Consider the following 18,514-nt stretch of genomic DNA (forward strand, 5'->3'; position numbering starts at 1 on the left):
ATGTGCACATGCACCGGTGCTTTCAATTTGCCAACGCTTGGAAAATTAGTTTCCGATTAGCTTCCTGCTCCATTAAAAATGAACCGACAAAAAAGCTTAAGCGTTTTAACTGCCAGAAAAATTAGAAAATATAAAGTGAGAGGTAATTTTAAGTTCCATAAAACAGTGTGTGACTTAAATGAGCATTGCTGCATCAATTTTTGTACTGGATTGTCTCTCTTCCTCTGTCTTCCTGAAAGAAACTCTGTCCTTCCAACTCCCACTACAGTAGTGGTATGCAAAAGAATCAAACTGTGCACAGTTAAAGCGGCTAACCTTTTTTTTTTTTAAATGCAGTGCAGTACTGTATGTTACAAACATGCTTAAGTACAGCTCAGTTGTATCAAACTTTTAAGTATGTATTTCCATTTATTCTTTCAAAGTTTATTTAGTTAGGTGTCGTACATTTCTGCTGAATAAGTAGCCTACAGCATTTAATTTTCCTATATTTTATTGCAGTGTTAATGTTTAAACGTTGCATAATGTTAGCGGCTTGCAATATAATACTTTTTAGGAACAAAGCTTCTGTCTCGTTTTGATAAACACATCATACTGCTAACTGCCACTGTATTTTAATGTTGATCATTACGGTGGCCCTTGGACAACCGAGTTTTTTTGTGTGTGTGTGTGTGTACTATGTGAAAAAAAAAAAAAAAAGTAAACTGAACTATTGCAGTGGCTCGCTCGTGAGCTGTACCTAATGAAGTGTCCCCACTCGACACCCGCCCGCCACTCATTAGAATTCACCTCAGTGCGCCTCGTCGTCCACAAGAGGTCAGACACAAACAGCACAAGTCATAAATTCAAGTGGGGCCGTGAATACATTAGCTCTAACACAGACAACATTTAGGAATGACTAAAAGATGCACAGGGAGTTAAGAGAGAAGTATGTCAGTGTTGGCGTGTTTTGGAGGAAGTAAGCTGTCTTGCTGGTGGTCTGAAACGAGAGGCGTGACGTGGGCCTGACCGTCACGCCTTCCCTGTTAAGGCGGGCAGGTTCACGCTGTCACTCAAGCGAGTCCCGTGCCTCGGATTCCTAACACTAAATCCACTCCGTGGAAGCAACATGACAAACATTCTTCTGATTTGATTCGATGCACCCTGTCTGACACACTCTTGGACTTTTCGCCCCAACTTTTCCTCTCACCCCCCCCCAGCCGTGGATCGCAGTCGGGGCTTGGGTGTGCACTTTTCCCCGCAGCCGCAGGGATGGCCACCGCGAGGCTCGACTATGTGGCTCCGTGGTGGACCTACTGGCTGCACAATTTCCCACACTTTGACTTCTCCTTCAAGCCTGTGGACAGCACGTTTAGACCCGAGCAGGAGAACTACCAGCAGGTCGGTACCAGGCTTTACGTCACTTTACCCTACAAGGCGGAAAAGTTTTGGAACACGAACAGTGTGCCGGGGCTAAATGGGTCCTTGGTCAGTTTCTTTATTAAATTTAATGTATTATTTATGTATTTATTTATTTATTTATTTATTTATTTATTTATTTATTTATTTATTTTCACCTGGTCATCAAAAGCGAGTTGGGAAAGTTACTTGGAAATTGCGGTAAGCTATGAGCTACAAGCTAGTCTACTTTAAATGTAGATTAACTACAGCTATACCCACAATTTGTGTAGTTAGAGTTGAGTTAAAAATAAATGAGCTAGAGTAAACTGCACCATGGATCCCTGTAAAGAAAACTACCCACATAAAAGTTTGTTATTGTATTATTGAATTATAAATGAATGAGCACTTCAAAGGCTTTTGGATAATCATGCTTCTTAATACCTTTGCAATATCAATGTCTATGTCAGGCAGTTGACAGCGTGTTATTAACATAATTGAACAAAACAGTAAACTGTGACAAATGATGTACAGTATGTAAGGCCACTTTTTACTCAAATAATCTTTACTGTTTGAAATGAATGGAAATGGCATTTATCCTAATTCCAAATGTTTCAAATTGTGGGTCGAGGGCTAAAATGGGTCCAAGGAAATTTGATTTATGGGGTTGTTGTCTCAAAAGTGCTTTTTATTTCCATTTTTTTGTGTTTGTGTCTGTGTGTTCTAGTTTTGTTGCTATACTGGTGATGAAACGGAAATTCTTAAGTAGTGAAGGCACTATTACTGCAAATATTTGGATGAAAAATAAATATGCAGCAATCACATGAAATACATACAGTAGCCAGGTTTATGGAGACTTTTTAGTTATTCCGATTGAAATCATTCCAAATGAAGATCTGTGGCCACCTGTTTACATATGACAAGATCTATACTGATCTGCCAGTCACACATGCTCCCCTCCTTTAATCTGATCAGCCATCGGACGCGCGAACATCCACCACGTGATTTAAAAAGATGGAGTCGATTTGTTATGTAGCCCAGTAGTTGTGATAGTTTTAACACTTTTATTAAAGCAACATCTTAATAAAAACAAGTTCCAAGTACTTTACAAGTTCTCCGCTCACAGACGAGCTCTTGGCAAGATTTTATTTTATTTTATTTTTTAACGTGCGGAAACGACGACGTGACGACACATTTATGTCAAGACAGAGCATGCACATACTGGACGCAGCCTGGCTATTCCTCGTTCGGATTGACAAAAGAATACAGTATACCACCCCTGTGATTCCAAATGAAATTTCATTCGGATTCAGCATTTTCATTCAGATTGAGGTGTTAATATGACATATTTTCATTCCGTTTGGCCGTTCAGATTCATTCGAATCGGAATACATGGCTCCACGTATACCCTGCTAGTCGTGTTAGGACAGGTTGCACCAAACTTTGGGTCAAGGGCTAAGTCAGTTGTTTTGTGGGGTCATCTTGTCATAAGTGCTTGCTTATTAATTCATCTTTGTTGCATTAAAGTATTCAGGGTGCAACAACTTTGCATTGTAATAGATTAGATAACACACCACTCAGGATGTTAGGTACACCTGCACGTTTTAAATCTGATTGAGGTACTGCTTACTTTTTTTATGCGTTCAAAACGTAAGGTTCCATATAAAAGGATGTAAAGCGAAATCCTTTGTTCCGTAGGGTCAAGCTAGCGAGCTGTCATAACCTTTTTTAAGAGCACAGGTGCTGTTTTAATTTTTTTTCCACAACTACATATCAAGGCTGTCTGATAAAAGTAAAATAAACCACAACTACTCATCCAGAGTGAAGAACTGAAGACACAAGTAGAGACAGGAAACAGGAACAGGAAATGATATTCCATTCTAGCTAGAAGCCAGTCACAAACACTGGTTGGCATTGGTGGAGCTGGTGGCAAAAGTGGAGAACGCAAGTGCAAGGACGCAAGGCGGGATTGCAGGAGTTGGGAGGTGCATTTATTTAAATAAACCAATAATAAACCAACACTGATCCAAGGAAATAAGTCATTCCAACATGATTTTTTTTTTAATTACTTGCGTTATCTGAAGAGGACTGTCTGCAAATCTAATTAGATACACAAAAAAAGTGTTCAATTAATTTTTTTTCCAGATGGATGCTGCATACTGATTTTAATTGGCCTTGAGTGTATGTGCTTGTTTGGCCATATTTGCCTCCAGTGATATGAGTTGACTCGAGTTTTTCCTCATATGAGCTGAATAACAATTAAAAGCAAAGTAGTTGCTGTTTGATTGTTTGTCTCTAGGAGACAAGGCGTCAGGTTAAGTTCAAACTCTGTCTAATAACTTAGCCTTCACAAGTTGTGTTGCCACTGCACAAACTCAAGAGTCTTCGCTTGACAAAAGTGGAATATTGGAGAGGTTTTCTCAGTGTTTAGATTTGACACTTAAGCGGTGCAGGCACTGTAAAAGAAGCACTATTACAGTATATCAGCTGTCGTAAGAGCTTGAAATCAGTTTGTTTTGCAAGACTACATGATGTGAGCTATTATATGCTTGTATTCAATCTGTAAGGTATTCATCATTTGAAGGCTGACTTGATGAACACACTCATTATTTTCTATCTAAATAATAAAAGGTAAAACTTTTCATTTACGAAATGTATAAAAATGTGATCAAAGAAAAGAGGCATCCTTTTTAAACGCTGTCCTGAAAAGCATTTGCCTCCAAATTTGTGTTCACAGGAGTTTTTTCTTATTCCAATCTGTCGTTAAAAATAATGTGCTGTCAATAAAAACTGTTTATGTATTTGAAAATATAGATGTCTTTTTGCATTCCATGCAAAGAAGGATTCTCCTGCTTGGCTTATCATAATAGAAGGAAAATGCATGCATCTCCAAAATATTTTGGGACTTATTTTTAAACCATTACATATGGAGATGCATGCGTTTTCATCCTGTCACAAAAAGATTAAAGGATACTGTAATTTCAAATTCTTTTTTTTTTTTAAATAAAAAGATGGAGATATCTACTTTTTATTTTATTCGATCATGAAAAGCATTTATCTCATGAAGAAATCATTCAAATTTGTTTCTAGAGCAAACAATTTGGAGATACATTCTTTTTCATTCTGTTATGGAACTTCTGTTTCTCTTTAGCCTTTATTTTTTAATAAAAAAGGAAAATATTTGGACATGCATTCTTTTTCCATTTAGTCATAAATTTGTTTTTTAATTTAAAAAATAGAGAAACATCATGGGCGAAACTGTAGTCGAGTGGTTAGCACGTCCGCCTCCCAGTTCTGAGGACTTGGGTTCGAGTTCAGGCTCCGGCCTTCCTGGGTGGAGTTTGCATGTTCTCCCTGTGCCCGCGTGGGTCTTCTCTGGGTACTCCGGTCTCCTCACACCTTCCAAAGACGTGCGCGGCAGGTTAATTGGGTGCTCTGAATTGTCCCTAGGTGTGCTTGTGAGTGTGGATGGTTGTTTGTCTCTGTGTGCCCTGCAATTGGCTGGCAAAGAGTCCAGGGTGTCCCCCGCCCTCTGCACAGAGCCAGCTGAGATAGGCGCCAGCACCCCCTGCGACCCTTGTGAGGAATAGGCGGTCAAGATGGATGGAGATATATCATGCTTTTTCCATTCTGTCACACAAGATGATTTTGTAAAGTTAAAAAAAAATTATTGTAATGTCAGACTAATTAATCAGTCGGCCACAATCAAAATATATAAAAATTGTCACTTCACAAGCAGTCCTCAGATGAGCAATGCAACTTGTATGGGGGAATCATAATGGATGCCATTATTTTACACACAACTTAAAGTTACGGTTTGTTTAATTATTACTATTATTATGATTATTATTATTCTTATTGAAATCATAGACCGACAAGCGTGTTAAATACGACACAAATTCAATTGCTGGTAACACAAATAGATATGACAAGGATTAGTGTCAATATAACGTTATTAACTGCACTACGCAATGCATTCTGGGAACAATATATATGCAATACAGGTAGATTTAACATGTCCAGGACTCGGTTTTGCTGCATTCCATTTGCATTTGTATTATTTTTTGGAACAATATGATTACAGTTGAGCTCTGTAATTTAGGGCTGGCACACAAATAGCGAAAATCTGCGTATAATTGACGGCAACCGTTTTTAAGTTATATTTTACCAATGCGGCCCACTTGGTAATATATTTTACTCCATGCGGCCCCTCAGCTCACATGAGTTTGACACCCCTGGCCTACATGCTTTTCACTGCAGGCAATGTATTTTTAATTGACATTTTATTGGTGCTCTTGTCCTTAACTCATTCCAACCCAAAAATGTGTAAATACGTTTTTGGGAGTGAGGGACAAAGTATTAAAAACGTATTTACACGTTTTTGGGTTGGGATGAGTTAACAGAAAAGATACTAGAGGAGAAATTCATCGTGGCATGTAGTATTGCACGGGATACCGAGGTATCAGTACCATACCTCGATGTTTTGGCGTCAAAAAACGGCTCGGTATCAGCATCATATGGAACTTTTTTTCTTACACCTCGCAAACAGGTATTGTGTCAAAGTATTTACCCCCGTAAAAAAACAAACAAAAAAAACTTGAATAGGCCGCGGGAGTGTGCACGCAGAGTGGAAGCCACACGACAGCACTGCTTACGCATGTTTTCAATAAACATGAAGAGCACACGTGTGGTTTTCGATTTTCAGTTTTAAAAACATTTTCTAACAAGAGTAAATGTTTTTCACAGACAAGCAGAAATAAAAGCAACAATCATTCCTGCTGTGGACTCAAGGTGCCTTTAATGATCAGGCACACAGTAGGAAATCACAGGTATACATAGAAAAAACTCTGATGACTGACAGAGCGACAGGTTTTGACTCATTTTTGACACTTCCCTTAAAAAATAAGTCTAGTATGAATTATTATGTTCCCAGTTTGTAGTATTTCATTATGCATTTGACTAGTTGGGAGCGCATGGAAAAGAGCAGAGACACGCACACACAGTCAAGCAACGTTATTTGAGTCATTGGAGTGCCATTGTATTACCAATATTTAAAATGGATGATATCAAATGCAGAATGAGAAGTTCTGTGTAGGCTTCCTCCCACACTCTAAAAACATAAGTTAGGTAATTGATGACTTAGGAGTCCATAAGTGTGAATATGAGGCTGAACGGTTATTTGTCTTTTTGTGCCCTGCGACTGACTACCAACCAGTCTATGGTGTACGTGTACCCCATCTCTTGTTCAAAGTGATTCCCCCCCTAAACCTCACGAGGAAACGTTTGTCCACATGGACCCTGTAGGCAACACAGCGTTGCCTTTCTTCTCTGTGCATGTATTTTGTCTCCACCCCCCAGGCTTTAAATGCTACACACACTCTGGAATCACAAGACTGAATGAAAGCCGACGCGTCACATGATGCTGGCCTCCAACAGTCCAGCTCTGCCAACTATGCTAGCTTTCTGAAGCTGCCACCAACAGTACCTACAACAGACCTTTTCATAATGTTTGCTCACATATATGTTTGTTTGCTTCTAAAAAAATCTAAATTAATCCGTGCATGTGTCAGGCAGGCCCCACCGCACACCAAGCAACATGTCTGGAAGTGACTGACGTGAACTATCCTGTCAGAATAATAACTGACAACTCTTTGCTGCACACCAGGAAATTGCACACAGCATGCAGCACTATTTATTAGATTACATTAGAAGACTTTTTTTTGTCATTGTACATTGCACAATTGAAATTTCGTACATTACTTCTCAGCTCTTTGGCACACCATGAATAGACAAATATTTAAATGCAACCTATTCAAACAACACAACAATTAAAATACATAACCACAGTTTAAAATGAGTGTCTTTACAAAAGCATTGGCAGTAAAACTGCAGCCCTCTATCAGGTTTTGAGGCTCCATATACAAGATACCCTACTGTATTATTATTATTATTATTATTATTATTATTATTATTATTATTATTATGTTTTATTATTTAAAAAAAACATGGTGTGATGGTCAAGAAAGACGCACAAATGGCACAAATGGCACAAATGGTGGGTAATGATTGATTGCCCCATTCACTAAGCGCACTTGTGCATTTCAGCAGCAGAGACTCCACGCTTTGCTTTCTAGCTACAGGTACACATGAAATGATCAATTTAGTTGAGTATTGTTGGAAAACAATATAAACCCCTAATGTGCATTTTTAACGCTAGGAAAATGGCGAAGCAGGTAAACATTTTTATTGAACCGGTATTCTCATAGCACTTGGTCAAATAACAGTTAAGGGTTTGTCTACTAATATTGAAATTAGAGCTCCCTGGATGTTCCTTGAGACACAACGGAAAAAGTCTGTGGTTGTTACTTTTCTTTTAAGATAAAAAAAATTAACATTGTTTTTTCTCTTTCTTTCTGTCAGTCTGTGGTGGTCCTGGCTTGTGTCGGAGCGGTGGGCCTCTGTGTGAGCCTGCTGGTTTTGGTGGTCTTCTTGGTCTGCTCGTGTTGCTGTCGCAAGGACGTGGACGAAGACACCAAAAGGCCCGAGAGGACCTGCTGTGTGACATGGTCGGCCGTCGTCACGGGTCTTATCATATGGTCAGTCAGACTGCTCTCACACACGCACGTGCACTGTGTGGCCTTAAGAATGTGGCTGTTTGGGTTAAATTGAGTAAAGTCAAAAACACCACAGTGTAAGGCTGGGTTCAAAATATCGATATATCGATATCATATCAATACACCTATTCATATCCCAATATCGATAAATAAAACCATGTATCGATATAACGATATCTCCCGCCGAAGCCAGCTGGGATAGGCTCCAGCACCCCCGCGACCCATGTGAGGAAAAGCGGTGAAGAAAATGGATGGATGAAAAAAATGTGAATGTCGTGATTGTCATTTTTTTTTGTCACTTTATTTACACAGCCTGTACAGTGGTTGTAATTGATTTAAATTATTTGTTTTTATAAGGCCATGTTAAATAAAACAGATTATTAGTGTAACTGCAATGGATTCAATTCTTAATGTAAATATTCATATTTTTACTATTGCATTAAATTAGAGTAAGAAGTTTCTACTATTTGCAGCATTGCGGCGTCTAAAATAGCTACAGCGTGAATTCCTCAACTGAATCGAAAATTGTTGTGAATCGTGAATTGAATCGAATCTGGAAATCTGAATCGATACCCAGCCCTACCACAGTGGCTAATGTAATAATAACCTGAGATTAGTCGACTTTGCTAAAGCTTGAGGTTGACTGACAACTAATCACACGTTTATGGCATCTTGTCTACCGAGCTGCCACTGTTTCTTGACTTCAACACTCTGTGGCACGAAATGTCACAAAAATGTCATGCCAACTAGGTGACACTCTTCATGTGTCCGCACAGGTCAGACAGGACAAAAATAAGATGTTTTTTTGATGAGACTAGTGGTTAGCTTCGCTAGCTTGGGCTGTTCAGAACGCCGCTATTAATATATTCATACAGGCAGGCCCCTTGTGGCAAGGAATGAGGACAGCGGCACAAAGCAAAGCCCCATCTTTGTTGACAAAACGTCGGGCCAACAATTTGTGCGGACAACAAAGTGTATGATAAAAAGAAATGTATTCAAATCACAACACACACCAACCAACATCGCAGCACTTGTGTCTCTTTATGACACTGTGTGCCACTTTATGGCATTCAACCATATGTACTATGATATACTTCATGCAAAATGAGACTGGTAGCACAGTCACTTGCAAAATATGCAACTCCTAAAATATATATATAAAAAAACACAAGTCAAACAGAAATAATAAAACATAGAAATGAAGTAAGAAGCCTGCTGATTTTCAAGGATGTCTAAAAAATTGTCACCTGGCTTCAAAGTAAGAAGTTTGTTGATTTACAGTGATGCAATGCCAGTCACCTTTTTGTGAGCCTCAAGTTGTTTTCCAAATGATTTCTGTCAATCACTCCCTTTTCAGGGAAGTTTCAGCTTTTTTTTCTAAACAGTTTCTATGATGTCTTTCTCAGATCCTCTTGCTGAAATACTGTGCAGTCTCACATCCCAGGTTAGCTACCGCCAGGTTAGCAACCAGCCCTTAGCATCCACGTCCTGTTGTGACGCTAAGTGATTGAGCATGATGCCATTTAGCCCAGCGTTTGTTTTCTCTTTCCTGTTCAGCCTCCGCCTCTCTGTGAAGTGGTCTGTGTTTTATTCTTTAAAAATCCTCTCATTCTCCGAAACCGCTGCATATGACATCCAATTAAATCATATAATCAAAAATGAAGATTTTGGACGTGGGAGAAGCTGGCAGATAGTAGACCGTGATTCTTGGATTTAAAAGCTTTATGAGGCACTTTGATGTTTTTTTTTTCTGGCAAAATGGAAACTGCGTGGTGTTGACTTTGCTCTTGCCCTTTTTTCAAATTGAGTTTTGAGCCTTGATTGCTCCTAATTGAAAGTGTGCTTGTTTCATATTTTTTTGTTTTGTTAGCTGCACAGGAACAAAGAAGGGTTGTACTGAAACACAAAAGATGTGCTATGTTAAATATGAACATGAGGCTTGTGCACAATTTGTTTAAGAGACATCTGGTTTATAATTCATTATCATTTGGTACCCATAGATTGCAAAGTAAGTTGCCAAAAATGCATTTTTGAGTTACCTATTAAAAAAAAATACAAATAAATAAAAAAAGGTTCCTGAACCTTTTCACTAAGAACACCACATTTTTTTTTCACAACCTCTATGTAACCAAATAAAAACCCATTGAGATCAAGATCTCTTTTACAAGGGTGACCTGGCCAAGAGTTCATCAGCACACATCATTAAAACTGAGGAGTCTCAATACATTTTTACGCAATTGTATGGCGTCTTAAAATAGAGTGGATAAATGTTTTAGCATAAATAACTCATAAACACATGCACTGTTCAGTGGTCTCATGCTGTTTATTAATCAGCATGGATCAAAAGGCTTCAATTGTAATACGTTTTGAGAGTTTCAGTTCAGCCTAGAAAGAATTCCAGGCTGTGTGGGCAGCAAATCTGAATTCTCTCTTCCAAAATTCAGTTCTGACGTGAGGAACAAAAAGGTGGACCATAAAGCACACCAGATTTAATATCGCTGTCGTCGGGCCGAAACCTCGAAAGTCACAATTTGACAAATTTAAATTTTTTTTCCAAAAAGCCATATATTTTGTCGGTTCAGGTATGGGTGTATTTTTACGACTTATTGACGATTCTAAAGTGTTGAAAATGGCTTGTTCTCTTTGACAATGCAATGTTAATTAATGGTTAAAAAAAATATGTCCTTTTTAATGCACTGTGATAAACAGTCTTGTGCCATGCCTCGAGGAGTGATCATAACTTTTTGTAAAGACTGACATTCATCTTAGATCGTAACATTTTCGATAATTTTATTGATCTGAGAATACACAAAAACTGCAATTCAGAAAACGAGAGAGTCAGCCTCAAAGTGTTGCTATAAAATGGTTGATGAAATTGTTGGCAGAGATATTGACGTATTATTGCAATCAGATAACTGCTTGATGACTGTCCATCCATCCATTTTCTGAACCGCTTGCTCCTCACAAGGGTCACGGGGGGTGCTGGGGCCTATCCCAGCTGGCTATGAGCATCAGGCGAGGTACACCCTGAACTGGTTGCCAACCAATCGCAGGGCACACAGAGACAAACAACCATCCACACACACAAGCACACCTAGGGACAATTTGCACAATTAACCTGCCATGCATGTCTTTGGAATGTGGGAGGAAACCGGAGAAGACCCACGCAGGCACGGGGAGAACATGCAAACTCCACCCAGGAAGGCCGGAGCCTGGACTCGAACCCGAGTCCTCAGTACTGGGAGGTGGACGTGCTAACCATCATCCACCGTGCCGCCCCGCTTGATGACTGTTCAGTTAGAATTGTTCATTCTCATGTCCCTCAAATAGTCTTTATGGGCATTTGCTTTTTTTAAATTGAGTATTTTATATTCTAATTGATTATTTGACTGTTAGTCTTACCCATAGTTGATTAAAGGCCTGGTCTGCAGTTTTCACTCATGAAAAGGCATTTTTTAAATACAGGATTTAAACAGACAAACTTCTTCTCAATTTACAGCTCTGGGCTTTTCTTAATGTCTGGTGGTGATTTCGTCCTAACCTCCCCAGCAGGACGTTTCTGTGAAAAGAGTGTTTATACCCCTCCATTTTTTTCCCACTCACTCATTCAGACATGTAAGCTTCTGTGAGTGAGTGAGTGAGTGAGTGAGTGAGTGAGTGAGTGAGTGAGTGAGTGAGTGAGTGAGTGAGTGAGTGAGTGAGTGAAACAAAAAATAATAATCCGTGCGTGCTGTCAAGTTGCTGCGGGAGTGACGTCATGCAGCCGACAAATTCTGTTTGTTGTCCCTGTTCGCGACACGCCACCCCCCGCTCTGCGATTGGCTGGAGGGGCATAAAATTGTCTTTCCACAGAAACGTCCCTCTGTTTAAATAACAAACACAAAATGGCAAAATACAGGCTGGGGGGTGGGGGTTTAGGGAAAAATCACCACCAGACATTAAGAGAAGCCCAGAGCTGTAAATTGAGAAGTAGTTTGTTTGTTTAAATCCTGTATCTAAAAAGTGCCTCTTCCTGAGTGAAAACGGCAGACTGGGCCTTTAAGCAAAGCTAAAAAGAATACCAATACTATCATATTGCGACTGTTAGACATATTAGTTTTATTTGGTTTGACTGGAATGCTTTGTGCTTTGAACCTCTTCAACGAGTCAGAGAATCACCCACTTGTGTATTATTAGCATTTAATAAAGTCAAGGCTTCGCCTCCCCCTACTAACATCAATGTGCCTGCCTCATGATGCGCTGTCTCATTAGAGCATTATTACTGTGTCAAAATCGCCTCTGATGTGCCTCCAGATTGGCTCAGGAATCAATGAAGGCCACGTCATCCGTGTTATGGCACATGAGCAGGAACACAAATATCTTGAAGGGCGTGAAAACTGAATTGAGCAACTACACAGACACACTTGAGTTTGGAATAACTTCCTTTGTTATTTTGCTCCATTGCTACATTGGACTGTAGCACTGAGTGGTCATCAGGATGAGACTAGTTGAAAGGCATATTGACAGTGTTGATTATGCTTTCAATGTTGCAGCAACGTGACATGCAATCAACACGCATCCGACTTCCCATGTCATGTGTGTCTCTTCTGCAGTCTTATTGATTTCTGATGCCTCAATGTTACTTCAAGGATGTACAGAATCTTTAGCGTCGGATTATTTGTCTTTGTCAAATAAATGGCTATTTTTTTTTTAACAACACCCAAATAGCTAGCAGTGATCACTGTTCATATGTGAAAGTGCATGTTCATTCACTATTCATTCCTTTTTTGGAGAGTTACCAAATGCCCTACAGCAGGGGTGGCTAAGTTCTGTCCTCGAGAGCCCCTATCCAGCCTGTTTTCCATGTTTCTCTCCACTAACACACCTGATTCATGATCAGGATCGTTATCAGGCTTCTGCAAATCTTTCTGATTAGCTGATCATTAGATTCAGCTGTGCTGAAGAAGGGAGACATGGAAAACGGGCTGGATAGGGGCTCTCGAGGACCGAACTTGGCCACCTCTGCCCTACAGTATTCAAATTTGTTCATTCGTCTAACTCCAAGGTGTTATTTTGCCTTCCTGGAATGAAACGATGACCAGTGACCAAGATGTCTGATAGGAAGAATCTCAGGTTGTCAAGTGTGACATTATCACCCTTTTTGACTGATATCCCTTGCCTTGATGTGCTCTAATCTCACGTTTAGAGCAGCCTTACTGGAACCAGGGGCTCTGGTGTATTCCAGGGAGGCACATTTTCAGATAAGTGACACACTTTCTACTGCGTCTTTGATCCCAAATGCTGAAGAAAATGCACTGAAGGATATCCTTGGAGTTCTATCAGCAAATTTGGACCATTAGGTGTATCAATTACGATACTTCACAAGCTGGGGAGCTCTCTCGCGAGTTAGATGAGTTGTAACATCACTGAAGTAGACTTAGGAGCCAAGATTGGAATCCCATCCAGGGTCAAGATGGGTCGCCAAGAACAATGAGATTAGTGGACAATGACGCAGGAGGTAGAAAATCCCACTGATTGCTTTCCAGTGACTGAGTGACTGACTGGCCATTGGTTGATGATAGCGGGGAATGGTTTTAAGGAGATACATACGATTACATTTTTACATTCATCAAATAGCCGCCGCTTTATACACACATATACTGATAATTGGGACAATTTTGAGCCTTCTCCTTTCTGGATTATCGCATATCTCGAGAAGAAAGATTATCTGTGACAGTTTTGTGGTGTGGGGTGTGCTAAGAGTGATCTTTACTAATCATCTTTGAAAATAGTCACGAGTAATCATAAATTCATTGTCCTTTCCCGGGCCCAATTGTGTTCCTCGTCTATCCCTGACTTGGACTCAGCACGTTTTCTGGGGGAAACCCTGCAAATAAATAGTGTTGCATTTTGATATTTACCTGTTTCCTAATTATTATGAGAAATGAATATCATGAACAGATACAAACGTTTTATAAAATGTAATTTGAGCAATTTCTTATTTCACGTACTGCGGCTTCACTCTTATCGTCCATAACATAAGTCAGTCGCTTCATACACAGTAGTTGCCATTGCAAACCTGCCATTGTTTTTTTGTTTTTTTGACGAAAATAAGCATTACTATAATACAGCGGAAACCGAAAGTACATTTAGCGATAATACTTTTCCTTTAAACATAAATATAATTAGTAATTAAATATCCAAACAACGTTTTATAATGACAAAGAAATCTTTTGAACCTTAGAATTGAACCCACCCATTTATTCATTTTCATCGCAGGTGGTTGTGGAACGTATCACCTGTGAAAAGTGAAGGAACACTGTATGCTATTAGGTGCGTTTCCATTACCCTTTTTCGCAAAAATAAAAGCGATATTGCACTATTTCGCTAAAGTACAATTTCGAATTGTCGGTGTTTCCATTGACGATAGTTTCGCTTCTGAGGCGCAATTCTCTGAATGTCCCGTCTCGCGAGACCTCTCTGTTCTGTAGGAGGTGCTCATGATGTTTACGGTAGACGGACGCCCGGTGTAGTTATATTACTTTAAGAACACTCACCCCTCATCGGGCGGTTTCGGGGATTTAGTGTTGGTGTTGTTGTGTGTGCCCCACGGCAGTCGGCATTGCAAGCAGTTCTGACACGAAAGCGAGTGGCACCGTACTTCCTACTTCCTGTAATCCTAAAATGTTGTTCTCATGCAGAAGCTGGGTAAAAGGCGGGTTACAAATTATTAAAAGTTTCTGATGTTTTCTGCTATATTAACCAGACATGGCAGGACAGGATTTCAAGCTCTCCTCTCCTTCAACTTTTCGAAGGAGGTTCGCTCGATTACACCTCTCTCTCTTTTATGCTCATGACGTGCAGTAGCCGATACAAATCACTTAAGCATGTAAAACTAAAATACAAACCCGAAATTAATAATTCTCAAAACAAATAGTAATTGCAAGTTTATTAAAAATACACATAAACAACGTGTTACATTCCTTTCCTCCGTGACCGGGCGGGTGTCACATGACTACTAATGCGCAAAAAGTGTTTCCATTACACTTTTGAGAAATACTTCTTTTTCGATACGTCTCAAAAACCACCTCATGAGAGCGCAAAAACTTTTTTGCGATATTTGAGTTTTTTCGCAAATCCGGTGTTTCCATTACCAGCTTACTTTTGCGAAACATGCCTTTTGCGCAAAACTGAGGGTAATGGAAACGCACCTATTGTCACTGAACGTACTCTGATCACAGCCTGATTCTGTACAAGCAGACGGAGGAGCACACATGTGAGTCTTTTTATGCTGTGTCCCTCATCTTATTCACAGTTCCGCTGTGGGAGTGGGTTTCTATGGCAACAGTGAGACCAACGACGGGGTGTACCAGTTAACCTACTCTATCTACAATGCCAATCGTACTTTGGGCAGCATCAACAGCCTGGTAAGAAACATCGTCATTTACTTCCTGTACTTATATAGTCTCCAATTGCCTCTAGTTGTTGATTAATAATCAATCAATTCATATTGACCAAATATAGGAGTTTCTCGGTTTACAAGGTAACAATCATTGTCCTCTTGAAGTTGTTGTGTCTCTTCCAATGAATGAATCCCCTTTTTGGAGGCCAAAATCTCACCAATGTTTGCAAGTGCGTGTATCCTGGTGAAAATGTGCCTCACAGACAGTCGGAACTTAGAGAACTTGAGCAACAATACACGTAACACAAGTGCAATTCAGTGCAATACTTTTTTTTGCAAATGCAATCACTTCTCCTGAGATTTTTTTATTTTTTTTTTAAGTAGAAAGGAGCAACTAATAACTCTGCAGTTCTGTGTGTGCATGCGTGCATGTGCGTGTGTGATTTTATGTGATTTAAATAGGCACTGAATATGTCTAAAGTCATAAAAAAAATGTCTATTATCATATCTATATCTTCAAGTCTTCTAATGAGGCTTTTTAGTGACAGTGCAGCACAATCTGCTCATTTCTGAGCACCGTGTCGCCGAGCTCGCAAAACAGCAAATCACAGTCGGAGCATGTCGCAGATGTGGAGGCGCTTCCCCGCGGGAGGTCTCGATCCGCTTTTTTGCCTAATAGGGATCGTCTCTGCGTGTGCTTCGGCCCTGACCTGCATTCGCCAAAGTTATTCGGGAGGCTCAGCGGGGAGGAAGGAGGTGCTTTAATGGATACTAAGCCTCTTCTTTGTGCTGTGTGATGGTGTTTGTACTGTATGTCCTTATACACACTCCTATGTACACACTTAGTTGAGGTCACAATCAGGATCAGTAAAAGAATACAAAGAGCCATGACCAATGTGAGGTTTATGTAGTTTTGAGGATGCAATTTTGAAAAGTGCTTACAATTTCAATGCAGGAACCTATTAGTTTTAAAGAAATATCAGACCAGCGAATGTATTGAAGAAGCATTTTGTTAAAATTAAGAGAGCAAAGCTAAAAAATATTGTAAGAATAAAGATGAATTTGAAGAGAATAAAGTCCTGCAATTAGGAGATGCACTTTTTAGAGTTGAGATAAAAATCAGGGAAACTATTACAAGAAAAATCCATAATTTTATAAGATTAAAATGCTATAACGAAAATTAGATTCTAATGTTAGCAGCATAATAGTGCAGGGGGCAACCAGTTCAGGGTGAACCCCGCCTACTGCCCGAAGCCGGCTGGGATAGGCTCCAGCACCCCCGTGACCCTTGTGAGGGGCAACCGGTTCAGAAAATGGATGGATGGATAGTTGCAGTGATTTTATTCTGAATTGTATAAGAACCTTTTGAATGGAAGATGGGAAACATGGACAACGGACGATTTGGATGTTTCCTACATTTGCATTAGAAATGACAAGTACAACATACTGTAATATCTGTGAGTAATGAAAAAGAATGAGTGTTACCTCTTAAAGAGAGACACAGAAACGCACTGAGATGGAACTAAACTTTAGTTCCCCCGGGCTTTCTGACAGTTAACATGGCGTTACAAATCAATTCTTTTATTTTTTACATCAATACATATTTTAAACAATTTACATCGATATTACAGCGATTTTCAATGTGTCGTTTGTGACATCCCTAGTTTAAACCATACATACTGTATACAACAAACTGCGATCCCACTTAAAAAAAACTATTCAAACATTGCTGTATCCTTGTAAGTAAAGTACAGTAAATGTAGCTTACAGCTAGCCACTCACATACACAATATAATGTACAGTAGACTGCTTGTGTGTATGTGAATTTTTGTCGCACAGTATTTAACTTACTCAGCGGCAATTATATTGTAACATTTGTGCTAAGCATAATATAAACATTTGTGGAACAAGTATATAGCCTACTGGAACATCGGCAATCTCCTTCTATGGTTCGCCGTGTGACGCCATTCCATTCCTTGTCTGCACAAAGTCATATTACATAATTTGTATTGGCCATTCATATAAGCAATACAGTTAAAACAGCACGTAAGTGAAAAAGGCTTTTTCAGCCACGAGACAAACATATTCTTATGCTGCTGCAAAAACTAGTTCTTCGTGCGCTGTTCGCACACTTAAAACATAAACTGAGGTCCCCCTGAATTACTTTTAAAAAAAATGCAGCGATTTTAGGCAGGTCGGGTGATATGGGTTGTTTAGCTTGTCCTCTTTTGGCCTTTGTTTTACACGAAAGTAATCCAAACGCACTCCCTCCTCCTGTCTGTGCTCCCCTGGCAGGATTGGTGCAAAGCAAATAGGCCCAAAAGCGATGTAATCTCTCGCGAGGCGCGTGTGATGTCAGTGATTTACGCTGTTTGGCTCTGGCTGATAGCTCATCTCGACCTAAAATATGCACTCTCACACTCGGCGAGTTATCCTCATGTGTCGCAGAGTGAACAGATTACATTCTGAGGAGTTTTTTTTCCCCATTCTTACTTTCCTGTTGAAGGAGGCTTTTGATGGCTCCCGAGCCTCCTTTATGTCTGTCTTGCAGCACGCTACCATTATGAGCGTTTAAGTGCAGCGGCAAAGTGGAAGACATATTAGAATGTATGCTTTCAATTTGCAACTGCAGTTCCACTTATATACAGTTCTTCTTCTTTGAAAGCCCTCTGCGGTTTCTCAGGATGTAACAGTTCTACTTTTCGCGATGCGTTGCCTGTTCCTATTTCACCGTGCTTCTCGACCGCTGTGAACTGTGTTTACGGTTTTATTGACACAATTGCCGCAGAGAGACTATACTAGCCTCCCCGTATGAAAAGCTATTAGGGCCACACTTAAATGCAAGTAAATAGGAACACTGCGATAACACAGTCATAGAATTTCAAGAAGACAGGAATTACACAAGAATAAAGACAAAATAAATTGAGCGGGCTGTAAATTGCATTATTACATAATTTTATCATTTTAAGTTCTTACACGTAGGGATTGTGGATAGTACTTCTTTTTCCAGACTGATACCAGTGCAAGTACTCAACCTTTGAATAGTCACCAATACCGATACCAAGTACCAATATCATGAGCGCTTTTTATACATAATACTTTCACCAAAATGTATGACAGATCATTTTTAAGAAACACCTATATA

The 18,514-nt window shown here is 39.7% G+C and overlaps 1 protein-coding gene across 3 annotated transcripts in view; it reads left to right on the top strand.

The window, feature by feature from the left end:
- Positions 1-895: 895 nt before the first annotated feature.
- Positions 896-18,514, top strand: part of ttyh2l (tweety homolog 2, like) — a 45,961-nt gene continuing 28,342 nt past the window's right edge. Inside the window, exons 1-3 of one of the 3 annotated variants that reach the window (XR_013284520.1) lie at positions 896-1,377; positions 7,795-7,970; positions 15,283-15,394. Coding sequence is in view for 1 of the 3 variants with exons in the window: in XM_077528543.1 (XP_077384669.1) it covers positions 1,249-1,377; positions 7,795-7,970; positions 15,283-15,394 (417 nt within the window). In the remaining 2 variants the exon portion in view is untranslated. Of the gene's footprint in view, positions 1,378-7,794; positions 7,971-13,173; positions 14,641-15,282; positions 15,395-18,514 lie in introns of those variants that run through there. The other 2 variants (XM_077528543.1, XM_077528565.1) reach the window with 2 other exon arrangements.

Source organism: Festucalex cinctus, chromosome 1, assembly GCF_051991245.1.
Source record: "Festucalex cinctus isolate MCC-2025b chromosome 1, RoL_Fcin_1.0, whole genome shotgun sequence".
Classification (NCBI taxonomy): Eukaryota; Metazoa; Chordata; class Actinopteri; order Syngnathiformes; family Syngnathidae; genus Festucalex; species Festucalex cinctus.